The 14,756-nt window shown below is 42.4% G+C and overlaps 1 protein-coding gene across 1 annotated transcript in view; it reads left to right on the top strand.

Annotated features, from left to right (window-relative positions):
- Window positions 1–14,756, top strand: part of DNTT (DNA nucleotidylexotransferase) — a 36,167-nt gene that overhangs the window by 9,724 nt on the left and 11,687 nt on the right. Inside the window, exons 2-8 of the mRNA XM_036829103.1 lie at window positions 2,074–2,248; window positions 2,953–3,081; window positions 4,353–4,523; window positions 5,612–5,683; window positions 6,898–7,021; window positions 12,120–12,252; window positions 13,320–13,428. Coding sequence (XP_036684998.1) covers window positions 2,074–2,248; window positions 2,953–3,081; window positions 4,353–4,523; window positions 5,612–5,683; window positions 6,898–7,021; window positions 12,120–12,252; window positions 13,320–13,428 — 913 coding nt within the window. The remainder of the gene's footprint in view (window positions 1–2,073; window positions 2,249–2,952; window positions 3,082–4,352; window positions 4,524–5,611; window positions 5,684–6,897; window positions 7,022–12,119; window positions 12,253–13,319; window positions 13,429–14,756) is intronic.

Genomic DNA, 14,756 nt, shown 5'->3' with positions numbered 1-14,756 from the left:
GTTAATTCTTTCATTGTTCAAGTCTTGACATAAACAATCTTTCAAGAAGTTTACCATAAATAATCTTTGGAATTATATGGATCTGGAATAGGGAAGCAGCTAGCCGTCTTCCCTCATCCCCTGTAAAAGGTTGTTTTACCCTGACTTATTTCTGCCTGGGCCTGCTGCACATCCTGCCATCCAGATGGTCTCAGCTCTGATCTCCAGCCATCCTTCCAATGCAGCATGCCAGAAATAAACTTCAATTCCACTCCCCCACCCCTTCCCCCAAAGAGATGCAACTTCCTAAATCCCTATTTTTACCAAAAGTGATAATACTTGAGTGTGATAGATATGCTGGAGTCATATTTGAGTCTATTCTCCACACCATCTTTTATAGGCGATGCCAGCTGTCCGTCATATGTCTTCTTTGCCTTCCTTTCTAGAGCTATAGGAACCAGAGTGGGGTTAAAGTCATCTTATATCTGGTCCAGTGATTTGTCTTCCTAAGTAGCTCCCCACCTTTCCCCAACCCATGACTCACCCTTCCAAATCATTGTGTGTAACAGATTAGTCTTTTAAAATAACACGACAACGCTATCCATGTCCTGCTCACAAAAGCCTTCAGTGGCTCCATAATCCCACAAAACAAGATCCAACTTCTTCAATCAGGCTTCCAAGACCCTCTGTAATGTGGTACTCAGACACATCTACAACTACTTTCCAACATGAATTCTTCGCTCCAGTACAGGCCATTCTCCTTCCTTTCCTCTGAACCTTTTCTTCCAGGAGGACCAAAAGTTCTGCCTACCAGGTACCTTATCCCTCCCATCCACCTAGACAGGGCACAAATCCTGCTTTTCCACAAAGCCATCCACCTCTCCCAGCCCACACCAAATTCTTTTCCCTCTCTGTGTACCATTTGCAGATCCTGCCCATGTCTTGTGTCTTATCATAACATACTGTTAACATAAGATACTGATGCCCAGAGACTTCCCTTTTCTTCTTCGGTACCCATCACCACCACAAGAAACCTAGGGGTGCGCATATAACAGTGAACCAAAAAATACCCAGTGAATCCAACAGTCAGTCAAGAAAAGGAGAAGGAGAAAGAAGAAGTCAAGCAAGAGAAGTGGGAAAAAGAAGAGAAAATCTATTTTTTTTCTCTTAGATACCTAAGTATGCTATTTTCTCTTGTTATTTCCCAGATTCATAGACTATTTGAACTGAAGGAGCCTTAAAAATTATTAGTTCCAATGATATAATGCTGACTGTGAAGACTTCTTAAAAACTAGAAATAACATACTTGACCCAGAAAAGACAGTCAAAAAGGATAAATATCATTTACCAGCTGTGTGACCTTCAGGATGTCCTTAACCTCTCTGTTCTTCAGTTTCCTCATTTTTGAAGTGTGACTAGTATGACATTTACTTGAGGAGCTATGTGAGTATTAAATGAGATAATGTATGTAAAATACTTGGACAGTGCTGAAAAACATTGTAAGTGCTCAGTACTTACTAGGGAAAAGATACAGGGTCATACGTCACAGGGTTGTGCTTTGAAAAACATGTAAAACAATATTTCTCAAAGGCTGGTCACCTCCTATTAATGGGTTGTGAGATCAATTTAGTGGGATGTTATAAGCATACCAACATCTACATCTATCTCTATTTGGGGTGATGATATAAAATGTGTTTCTAACTGTGGGTCACAAATAAGCTTGAAAGGCACTGGGTTAAAGCCCTCTACAAATAAAAAGGAAGTGGCACATCAAAGCCACAGTCAGAGTGCAAGGTGCTAATTTAAGAACAATTTTATCCTCCATCCTCTCTGGACCTTGGTTTTCCATTGACACCACAATCTTACTAATGTTTTCTTAATTTTTCTTGCATCTGAATGTAACGTAGACCACTGTTGTTACACTTATTTAAGTAGAATTCCCTTGCATGGAGGCCTAGGTTCTCCATGCCTATGGTCAGGCCTACTGTGCGTCTTTCTCCATCAGATGGAATGCTCTGAAACACCTCAGGGAAAGAGGAGAGCTTCTCATTTCAAAAGTCCCTTTAGCTGGTAACTTTGTCTTGCATTCTGCAGTGATTCTGTCACCCACATTGTGGCAGAAAACAACTCTGGTTCAGAGGTTCTTGACTGGCTTCAGGTACAGAACGTAAGAGCCAGCTCACAGCTAGAACTCCTCGACGTCTCCTGGCTGATAGAAAGTATGGGAGCAGGAAAACCGGTGGAGATTACAGGAAAACACCAGCTTGTTGTAAGTGTCACGAATTTGATTTTCATTGCCTTTCGCTTATGATTAAGAACATGGGCTGTAGAATCAACAGACCTGAGTTAAACCCCAGGTTCTCTGCTTACTCCCTGTGCGACCTTGGGCAAGTCACTTAGCTTTTCTGAGCTTCATTTTCTTCCTCTACATTGTGAGAACAATAGTGCCTGCCTATCTTGTAAGATGGTTATGAGGATTAGAATAACACACATGTAAAGTGCTTAAGACAGAGCCTGATTTACATATGCACTTAATAAATGGTAGCTATTTTTACAAACAAGTCTATACACAAATATTTCAAAATATTGAAGTCTTGATGTCTAGCAGTCTGAAAAGTAGAAGGTTCTTATTTTTTTTCTTACTGTGCTCATTCATAAAGAAAAAAATAAAGTTAAGCTCTTAATTCCACACCCATCGCCAACGGACCATAACTACATAAGTTCACAGAAAAGAAAAATGGTATTTAATTGGTAGTTTTTTTTCATGTTATTTTTTCAGATTGCAAAAATAATACATGTTAATTATAGCAAATTCAAATATTAGAGATGCATATAACATAAAATTTGAGCCTCCTATAATTTTATTCTCTTTCCAGAGACAATTGCCATCAAACTGCCTTTTTCTTCATACACATCTATTATTATTACCACTATTAATTGTTATTTTAAATGGATGCTTATGCATTTGTTTAGGTGAGAACAGACTATTCAGCTACTCCCAACCCAGGCTTCCAGAAGACTCCACCACTTGCTGTAAAAAAGATCTCTCAGTACGCGTGTCAGAGAAGAACCACTTTAAACAACTGGAACCACATATACACGGTAATGGAGATTTACAACAACACCTAGAGCAAATGCAGGGCTTTCTGCTTCTTTCCATGAATCTCCAAATTAAGTTATGAATATTCCTGAAAATCTAGGAATGTTTTTCACACTCTTGCCCACTCCCCTAACCTGATCTCTGGTTCCTGTTTCTGTCAAGAATGGTTCTCCTTTTGTCATGGAAATAGACAAATATATTCAGAGCACATTCTTTAGAGACAGTAGGTTACTATTTATCGGGAGTTGTCATTAATAGACGCAACAGTTATCAAAGGCAAATATTCTGAAAAAACAAATATGTACTGTAATTAGTCCACTACATAGTAAGAACAAATTACATAGAAATAGCAATTGTGCATAAACAGCTTTTGCTGGGAAGCCAGAGGATTGAGAGTCAGCAGACCTGGATTCAGCCTCTCTGATATTAACTAGCTGGGGCAAGTCAATTCCTCTCTCTGAGCCTCAGTTTCCTCATCTGCTCAAAAAGGAATTAGCTAGATCATCTCTAAATTCAGCCCTGAAGTTCAATAATTATGTTTCAAATGACCCGAACAAGCCGATAACTGCTTGTCCTCCAGCCTAGAGTCAGTAGTCAGATAGATAAAACTTGCATTAGTATATCAAATACAAAACTTCTCCTTTCTAGTCTTCTAGACCCACGTGTGCAAGGAGCACCAGGAAATTGTAGCTACTGGGCACACTGAGCATCATGCCACACAGCTGCAGCTGCTTCCTCCTCTGCCAGAAATGCAAACGTGCCCTACCTTAAATAACCCCCTACCTTAAATAACCCTGCTTGTGGGTTTGTGCCACTTATGATTATACCCATTCATTCAACAAGCCTATGCTAAGTGCTGACTATATTTCACGTATGAGATAAGAGATGGGGCTTCCCAGTGATCAAGACAGAATCCTGGTCACAGGCTGGTAGGAAAGTCAGCCAAGAGGGAAGGATCATGCCAAGTAACAACTAGGAAGATGCAGTGAGCACAATATCGTTTTATAGCTATATCACTCCTGAATATCTAATGGCAGAGAACTCAAAGTTTCCTTACAAAGCACTCTGTGGCCTGTCTTTTCAACTCAATTCCGCTCATCCACCAAGGGAGGGGTGCAAAAGTACAGGACACCCAATCCTGATCTTTGAGGAAATAGTCACGAGGTGTTCTAATACTTAACAGGGAGCAAGAGGTGTTTGCAAGTGACTGCTGGCTCGGGGGCTAGGGGCTAGGAAACAGACTGTGTTTTGCTCATCTGGTTTTATTCTTCAGGATGCCTTTGAGGTATTGGCTGAAAATTATGAGTTTAAAGAAAATGAAGTCTCTTGTCTGGAATTTATGAGAGCAGCTTCTGTACTTAAATCTCTGCCTTTCACAATCATCAGTATGAAGGACACAGAAGGAATTCCCTGCCTGGGGGACAAAGTGAAGTATGTCATAGAGGTAAGGGTGAAAGGTGATTCGTCCCAACTCCTGATAGGTAGGGAGGGAAGGAGGGAGAGAGAGAGATGCAGTTAATGGATTTTCCTGTTAACTATATAGATGTGGTATTCATGACTTATTTTCCTTTTTCTCTAATATATATTATATAGATATATATATTATATAACATATATATTACATAGATAGATAGATACACATATATACATGTGTAACTCACACTCCAATATTTTCTCTCCTGGAGCTATGTGGGGTCAGCTAGTGGGAAAATAACTCTCCCATATTATTAATCACAGTGAAAGACTCTAGTGACCTAAAAGCTCAATGGGAGAGGAGGCTATGACTTCGAACACAGGCTGTGTGAAGAACCTCACTTCCACTCAGGGGACATTGCCCTCCAGAATGATGGTGGGGGTGATGGGCAGTGGAGCTGATTCTGCATCTCTCTACCTGTATATTCTAAGAAGAGAGCCAGGGATGGGTAGTTATTTATATAATGATGTTTAAGGATTCCCCAGCAAGGCAAATTGGTCATCCAAGAGTAAGTTTCAATATAGTCAAGCTCAAGGTAAATTATTCAAGGGAAATAATCCCAACTCTATTTAGAGGATGTTGGGTGGCTCTGAGCTAGACATCATAAGGGCTTGAACCCAGATTAGCTTTTCAGTGGGTCCAAAATTAACTGGCTCAGATGAAAAGTCCTCTTGTTTCAGCTAGTTTATATTCATTGAAAAGAAAACTCAGATGAAAAGTCCTCTTGTTTCAGCTAGTTTATATTCATTGAAAAGAAAACTATCTCAAATATTTAAACACACCTTTGTCAGTGAATCTTTTGGTTTGGTGCTCTGTAGATTTGGACCCTAATCATTCTGTACCTTCCTCCTTGAGGATTGTAAAGGGGTCCCTGGAAATATAATAACCTGAGATTTTTCAAGCAGGAAATGTCTTGTTTTCTCCAGATCAGCTAAGGAAATATCCTGTATACAACAGGTGTATTTCATGAAAAATTAAGCTACTAGATCTGGGGATTTGAAAGTCTTAGACTGCAGTTAACATCACTAATGTAATATATTTTTCAACTGTTCGTGCAGGAAATTATTGAAGATGGAGAAAGTTCTGAAGTTAAAGCTGTGTTAAACGATGAACGATATCAGTCCTTCAAAGTACGTGATTTTTATATGCATTTATCAAAAATGGCTTTTCAGTTAATCCTATTACTTATTCTAAGTGGTTGTTTTAGTCAGCTTGGGATACCATCACAAAGTGTCGCAGACTGAGTGACTTAAACAAAAAATATTTATTTTCTCACAGTTAGAGCCTGGAAATCTGAGATTGGGGTGCCAGTGTGGTTGGGCTCTGGTTAGGACTCTCTTCCTGGTTTGCAGACGGCCTCCTTCTCGATGTGCCCTCACATGACACAGAGAGAGAGCAAACTCTCTGGTGTCTCTTCTTATAAAGGCACTAATCCCATCATGAGGACCCACCTCATGACCTCATCTAAACCTAATTACCTCCCAAAAGCCCCATCTCCAGATACCATCACACTGGAGGTTAGGATTTCAACATACGAATTTGGGAGGAGGGGGCACAACTCAGTCCATAGCGGTGGTCTAGGAAGCAGATGCCTAAGTAAATATGGGTGCTCGGGATTATTGCCATGCTACGGTGAGATACAAATGACCTTACCTCCCAAGGGTCTGTCACTCCTGGGTACACTAAGACTGTGAGACAAAACAAACCTGTTCTTTAAGAAACCTGCTCCTCACTGAATCCTCGTCTGCTTTGAAGCAGGGTTTGTTACCTCCCAATGTTCCCTACCTTGGAGTTGCAGGGGCCAGAGACTTCCACCTACCAATCCCTTGGGTTCAGAAGTGATGCTCAGGCTAAACTGTGGTCGAGGGCAGAAGGCCAGGCTCAGAGGGCAGACAGACTGGGTTGAGTCTGGGCTCTGACACTTACCAGTTGTGTGATGGTGGAGAATTTATGCAACCTACACGTGCATCCTTCTTTAAATTGTGAGGGTGAATACGCATGAGTGTGTGTAAGGCACTCTTGGCAAAGGGTTGGGTACAGATACCTGTTGTCACACATTGACAGTGCAGGCAATCCTTATTGGATATCTGGAAGCCCTCGGCAGTGCCAGAAGCTGGCTCCGCACTTCTGCTTCATTTAGTAATAACATATGTCAGGAAGGGACCCTGCTGAAATAGAAATGCCTCTGAAAAATTACCATTGCCCACCTGCTTGTCATATTCAGGAGAAACTAGGTCAGAGATTTGTTCACACCTTTTCTTAATCACTTGACCTTGAAAAGTATCATTTCATTGACATAATGATTGTTTTAGAAACTAAAGGCATGCCTTTCCCTTTGTTTCAGCTCTTTACTTCTGTATTTGGAGTGGGATTGAAGACGTCTGAGAAATGGTTCAGGATGGGGTTCAGATCTCTGAGTAAAATAAGGTCGGACAAAACCTTGAAATTCACAAGAATGCAGAAAGCAGGTGAATTGTCTCTCCTAAAAAAATCTCATGTTGTTGCCATGGGCTGGTCAGGTTGTGGAAGGGATCTGTCTGCTGTACTTCATACGTCAACTCCAGTCTCGGTGAGCTGGTCTCTTGTTTGGCCTCTTTTCATGCTATGGCAAAAAGCCCAAGCTCTTGGAATCAGACAGACCTGGATCCAAATCCTGGCTCTGGCACTCTCCAGTCGTGTGATCTTGAGAAAGTTAGTTAAAATCTTTGAGCCTTCGTTACCTCATCTATAAAAGGGAGGTAACATCGGTACGTAAGTGGGGAATAGATCAGATCTTGCAGGCAAAGCGCTTAGCCTGGCACAGAGCAAATATACCCTGCATGAAGGCTGTTGTCATTCCTTTATCCCACTGTCAAACCTGGTTGCACCATTGATCTAGTTCTTACTGAACTGACCCTTCCAGATATTTGGGTCCTGGCTGGGTAAGAGGTATGGGTGAGGAATCCAAGACAGAAAGTTGACCTGGAGGGTTGGGGAGTAAAGAATATTTGAACGAACTAGAGCTGTTGCTTGGTACAAATACGGATCTGCTTTAGAAACTATAAGGCACAAGGACATAGAAGGGAAATGGTGGAAATCTAGACAGGGGTTTATCTACCCAACCAGGACTCCTTAACCCAGAAGAGTGTAGAGACAGGCATCTGAAAGTCTGGCAGGGCCTCACGGAGGTTGAAGGTGGCTTGGTCACTTCTATTTATGGAGGGTCCTGGTATATTTTTTTCAATCAAGAAATGTCAAAAAACAGGGTCAAAAATTGTGTGATTTAAATGTTTATTTTTAATATGCAATAGAAATACAATATAACTGGGATTTGAAAGGAAGTCACAGCCACAGTTCTGAGCACTATAGCTTCTGAGTTACAAAGAATGAGGACATCATCAACATTTTTAATCATATGAAAGTAAGGGAATCTTCTACAAGAGGAGACCAGAAAGAAAAGAAAAAAGAAAACAGCTATCTTCTGTTTAAGTGATGAAAAGAAACAAGCAAGAGGAGAGGAAGAAATCAATTCTTGGTGGTTCACATCAACGCTACCATAGAATTCCCCAACTTCATAAAGTTTCTAGCCTCCGAAAAATTGTTAATAAGCTTTATAAGATGCCACATAGGAACTAAAAGAGCCTAAGGGAAAAAAAGACGCATATTCATATTCTGGGCTTCTGAAAGTGCACACTTAATAAGCGTGATGTACACCAGCTCTAGAGATGCCATAGAAATATATACATAAGTATTAAAATATACATAAGTATGAAACATGGCTCAGAATGATAGTAAGGGTTGTCAACACATAGAGAGAAAGTGGGAGGCAATGCCGTGTTTCCCTTAGATGAAAACTTTTATCAACTGACACCAAATGTTCTTGGGATCCAAGTAGCTCCCAATTCCCCAGCTTTGTAAACTGGATTTTTCTCTTCCTATTTGGGTTCTTCCAGACAGATGAATGAAGCAGCTATTACTCTCTCAATCCATCAGTGATGGCCATCCGACTATTTAATGCTTTTGTTTTATGTAGAACTCGAGGAATGCCTTCCTATCATACTTATAGCTGAAAAACCCAGGCTTTATGTATCCCTTGTGGCAGCGCTACAATGAATGGACTTGTCAATGGGAATAGTTTAGCATTTTGCCAAGGGTAAGCTAACTGAACATGTTGAAAGTACGATTCAGGGGTGAAACCCTGTTTCAGTTTTACTTATAATCATACTTGGTTTTAATTCCCTGAGGCTTGAGGATTCACATGCCACATTGGTTTCTGAAATATAACAGCACACATATAACACTGTACAGGGTAATAAGTTTCTTGTAATAAGTTCACTTCCCTACCATACCCAAAAGGAAAGCCAATTAAGTTGCTTTCATGGGTGTCAACAAATTATTAAACTATCTCCGTGTTCGTTCCTGATACCTGCATATGTCCTTAAAGAAACTGTTGTTAATCATGACTTTTGGTTTAGGTACATCCTGAATAAGCACAGGAGTTTTATGGTTACCAAATGAGTTGTACTGTGAATATCAGCCATGATGAAATTTTTGTATCAAAAAAGAGCCAAATGGAGCATTGTTGTTCATTTTTTTTCACATTTATACATTATTTGTTTAATTTTATTAAATTGATTTTTTAAAATATGGTAAGAACACAACATGAGATCTACCCTCTTAGCAATTTTTCTTCCATTGGTATCATAATTTATTTACCCATTTCCTGTTGATGGACATTAGAATTATTTCCAGTTTTTGGCTATGAACATTCTTGTACCTGTGGATATATGTCCTCATTTCTCTTGTGCATACACCTAGGAGTGAAATTGCTGGGTCAGAGGCTGGATAGCTATTGATTTAGCTCTATCAGACACCCCACCAGCACTGTGTCAGATACATAAAATGCAAATATCTTCTCCCAGTTGGTAGCGTGTTTCTTCGTTGCTTGATAATGTCCTTCGATGAATATACGTTCTTATATTCAATGAAATCCAAATTATCAATCTTTTCATTATAGTTAGTGCCCCCGCACCCCTGCTCTGTTTCAGAGATATTTGCTTACCCTCAAGACCATAAAGATATTTTCCTGTTTTCCTTCAGAACTCTGATTCTTTTTAACTTTTGCGCGGAAGTCTATGATCCACATCACATTTACTAATGAATTTTTGAGTGTGCAGTAGAGTACTGTTAAAGGAGTATTATGTGGCAGGCACAACGATGCACAGCAGATCTCTGCTGAAACTTTGTACCCGTTGCACAGCAACCCCCTGAAAGCATTGCTTTTTAAATCAAATGCTCCACACACAAAAATGGCCATATTGCAATAAAAATGTGGCTTTATTTTATTTTATTATTTTTAGCATCTTTATTGGAGTATAATTGCTTTACAATGGTGTGCTAGTTTCTGCTTTATAACAAAGTGAATCAGCTATACATATACATATATCCTCATATCCCCTCCCTCTTGAGTCTCCCTCCCACCCTCCCTATCCCACCCCTCTAGGTGGTCACAAAGCACCGAGCTGATCTCCCTGTGCTTGTGGCTTTATTTTTAAAAAAGAGAGAGTTTTAGGATTGATATAAAAAACAATAGTGTTCCACAAGCTGTGTGATTTTGTACTGGGCACAGTTTATAGATGTATTAGTGTGAACATTATCTTCTCTTGGTCCTGCCATTATGATTCTGCAACTGTCCTTATTTAGAGATAACATGGGAAGTTTGAATTTGAGAATTTTGTGACCGTGATGTTTTAGCCAAATGGCCTTCCTGCCTCCTCCCTCCCGTGATCCTGGAGGTGAGAAGGACCAACATGGTGGCTCCACATCTTTCCAGAGAGCAGTGATGGGTGAAACTGCTAGGAGGTAGACTTAAGCTCATGAAAATAAAGAACTTTTGACGCTTCCCCCCATTTTGTTTTTGGTGAGAACAAGTAGGATCTACTTTCTTAGCAAATTTCAAGTATACCACAGAGTATTGTTAACTATAGTCACCATGCTGTACGTTAGATTTCCAGAACTTATTCATCCCACGTATCTGAAACTTTGTGCCCTTTGACAAACATCTCTCCACTGCCCCAACCCTCCAGCCCCTAGTAACTGCTATTCTACTCTCTGCTTCTAAGAGACATTTTTTAGATTCCACATATAAGTGACATCATGCAATACCTGTCTTTCTGTGTCTGATTTATTTCACTTAGCATAATGCCCCCAGTTCATTCACATTGTTGTGAATGACAAGATTGCCTTCTTTTTTTAAGGCTGAATAATATTCCATTGTATGCTAATTAGCTCGATTGTGGTAACCATTTCACAATGTGTACATATATCAAAACCTCATGTGGTACACCTTAAATTTAAACAATTTTGGTCAATTATACCTCAATAAAGCTGAGGGAAAAAAGAGAAAGAACTGCCCTCGAAAGACCTTACAATTAGGAAATGGGCAGCTTCTGGAGGTATCAAAGCCTCCCATTATTAGAAAGATTCAGGCAGAGTTGGAATGCCTCCCTCTTGTGGACCCTAGGGAAGAGAGCAGTGCCTTGTATGGAAGGATAACTAGATGGCCCTCAGGCTCTATGGATCTCTCCCGCACCCTGCTCCCCTCCCCTCCTCCGCTTCATCCCAATTCTTGGAGATAAGGCTCCCATCTCCTTTACTCCTCTGCTCCACACCTCCCTCTGTGGGTCTGTGGGGTTAACCAAGTCATTAGAACAACTCTTCATCATGACCACTCTGTCTGAGCTTTCGTTTATTCGTGATGGTCAGACAAAGAAGCAATAAGCCCGACCACCAGAGACATTTTCCAACTCTCCTCAGATGCAAATCTACCCTCTTCCTATTTTTTTTTTAATAAATGTACTTATTTATTTTTGGCTGCGTTGGGTCTTCGTTGCTGCATGCAGGCTTTTCTCTAGTTGTGGCGAGCAGGGGCTACTCTTCGTTGCGGTGCGTGGGCTTCTCATTGCGGTGGCTTCTCTTGTTGCTGAGCACGGGCTCTAGGCGCGCGGGCTTCAGTAGTTGTGGCTTGCGGGCTCTAGAGCGCAGGCTCAGTAGTTGTGGCGCTCGGACTTAGTTGCTCCGCAGCATGTGGGATCTTCCCGGACCAGGGCTTAAACCCGTGTCCCCTGCATTGGCAGGCGGATTCTCAACTACTGCGCCAACAGGGAAGCCCCCCACCTTCCTATTCTTGACTTCAATTCTTTAATTCATCTATAACCGTGCAACCCCAAATCTTCCCACCCCAAATCTTTATGCATTATCTTTTTAAAATAATAGGGCACAGCTTATTGATCAGGAGGGCTGGTTCTTCAATAGGAAGTCAGATTTGAACAGCTTGGTTCTAGGATATGAAATATTGCCTCTTCCTTAGTCAGGAAATTGTAAGTCTCTCAGTCAGAAAGCAAAGAGCCATTGTTAACACGAAAAATTCGCAACCAAGAGAACGCAGATCACTTGGTCTCTGTGGAACAGTTTGGCGTTGATGTCTGTGGTCACGTTAGCTCTATGTGGGGAAGAATCCCCCCTCACTGAGGGCTGGTCATTTCACACATGTCCCTTTCTCCATTGACCTGTCCAATGGCCTCTCAGGATTCCTCTATTATGAAGACCTTGTCAGCCGTGTGACCAGGGCCGAAGCAGAGGCAGTCAGTGTGCTGGTTAAAGAGGCCGTCTGGGCATTTATGCCTGATGCCTTCGTCACCATGACGGGAGGATTCCGGAGGTAAATAATGATGACAGCTGCTTTTACCTCCCCTGCTCTAACACCTTCAGTGGCTCCCCATGCTCAGGAGTTTTGGCACAAGAGGCCTTCTGGGGTCTGGCACCAGCTTCTCTCTGCAGCCTCATCTCCTGCACCTCATGTTTCACTCCAGCAACCCCAAGTGGCTTGTCATTCTCAGCACACAAAGAGCACTTTCTCGCCTCTGTGACTTTGCTCTGTCCCACCTTTCTGCTTGGGCTTGTTTTCCTCAACTCATCAGCTGGCTCACTTCTCCTCATCCTTTAAGCTTCAATTCAGATGCCACCTCCCCCAGAAAGCCTTCCTTGACTCCCTCCTCCCCATGCTGGGCGAGGCACCCCTCCTCAGTTCTCCCTGGACAGCTGTCAAGTAATTTGTTTGTATTGTTTGTATGCATGTTTCCCCACTAAGGTTTGGGAGCTTAATGCTCAGTGAGAGCCAGTGCGTGGTGCCTGGCACACAGTAGGCACTCGAGAAATATTGGTTGTGTCAATGAGTGAATAAATAAACTCTTCACAGAGATGTGTGCAATTTTTGGATATTGAAGCCCCGTTTCAGAAAGAGACTCCTTCCCTCCCTCTCCATGTCTCCCCGTGGTCCTCTTACATGGTGGCTGTTGGCTGTGGAGGTGACGGAGAAATTGGGAAGACAAGATCAAATCCAAGAAAATGTCCTTAGTCTATGTCATAATTCCAAGAACCCTATCTCATATTATGTGAATATAATTCTTGGTTTGCTTGTTGTCCTGCTTGTCTCTGGTGTGTGGGAGTGTGTGCATGTGTGGGTGTGGAGAAGAAATCATCGTTGCCATTTTTACCCACATGTACCTAATCATATACGTACCGTGTATGATTTTTTAATTTTTCTGTGTCATAAATTTATTTTGCAAGGAAGAGAGTTGTGTAACCAAGGATCCTTTGTTCAAAAAATACATCTTGAGCATTTTGTGTTGCAAACCTTAAGCATGGGGCATAGAAAGACAGGTGACTTTCTTAAATGGAGAGCTAAAAATCTAATTTATTTCAATTTTATACAATTTTTAAAATCAGGTGTAAGAAGACTGGGCATGATGTAGATTTTTTAATTACCAGCCCAGGATCAACAGAGGATGAAGAGCAACAACTTTTGCCTAAAGTGATGAACTTATGGGAAAGAAAGGTAAGAAGAAAGATCATAAGTAGATGTTTGGACACTCAAGAATTATATTAATACCATTGAATTTGGCACACTATTGACCTTGTAAATGTGTAATGATCATCTAACTGATTCTCAGTTGTTGGCAACAGCTTACACAGTGCCAGTGACATGCAGTGAGACTTACCTGCTTTGGGTCCTAGAGTCCGGGTTGTGAGCTTGTGTATACACACTCGTCCTATTACCAAAGGGGCCGAGGGTGGCTTGTCTCTGTGTTGGACATGCAGAGGCATCAGAGCCCTAAACAAAACGAACAGCGTGTGCTGAGAAGACCTGGGAGGTGTGAACCAGGGTAGAGCAAGTTTAGGGGTGGGGCTAAGACTAGGATAAAATCAGCCTAAGAGGTGTTGGGGCTGCCTTGAACTCTGTGTTGGTCAATAACCACCTTGACTTTGTGCTGAGATGGGAAGAAGTGAGCTAATGAGGGCAAGCTGGGCCCAGCAGAGGTCATGGCTCAGGAGCCCCCACCCACTGAGATCAGATTTGCCCCGGGCCGCATATTGCCCAGTGGAGGGAACTAAGGATGACCCTGTGGCCAGAGCCACCTGCAGGGCCCTGACTCCTGCCCGACTCCAGTGAGAGGTCTGAGGAGACCAGAGGGCCCTTCCCTAGGAACCCGAAGGCCTGGATGGGTCGAGGAGGCTGGGGTTGGTGTTTTTCCAGCACAGCTTCTTTTTCCCTGCATGATTTAGCATCTTCTGGGTGTGGACAAATCTCCCTGACACACAGGAGAAAGAAGACCTCAGATACAGGTAGTACAAGAAACACGCAACCCGGGTGCCAGGAGTACCAGAATTGAAGACCCAACTTTGGAACCAGATCCAAATTCACCCACGAGGCCCCTCTCTCTCTCAGGAGTGGGGATCCAGACGGCCAGGAGCTCTGAGAGTGAACATCATAGGCTGAGCCAGGGGAACGCCGGACGAGAAAGAGTCAGCCGAACCTAGGCTGGCCCTACTTCTCCGCTCGAGCAGGAAAGCTGAAAGATTCTCATGGACAGACAGCACCCTGACGGGCTCTGCCAGCCACGGGCTGGGTGGAGAGAGGGCTGCCTGGACCCCCATCAGGGGCTCTGGCAAGGGTGGACCTATTTGACCTTGGTATACAGTCACCACCCTCCCCATGCTCTGAGACTGTCCCAGCCCGGCATGGGATGGGGTTGGGAGATGGGGACAAGGAGCCTCATTTTCGTTGGTCTTTCTTCGGCCGCCAGGCAGCCATACTGCTGGTCCCCAAGCAAAGAGATGGGCAGACACTGGTGGAGGCAGAGATTAAGCACGTGAGTTTTAGAT

The sequence above is a fragment of the Balaenoptera musculus genome, chromosome 16 (genome assembly GCF_009873245.2).
Source record: "Balaenoptera musculus isolate JJ_BM4_2016_0621 chromosome 16, mBalMus1.pri.v3, whole genome shotgun sequence".
Lineage (NCBI taxonomy): Eukaryota > Metazoa > Chordata > Mammalia > Artiodactyla > Balaenopteridae > Balaenoptera > Balaenoptera musculus.
This window is presented reverse-complemented; position numbering and strand designations above follow the sequence as displayed.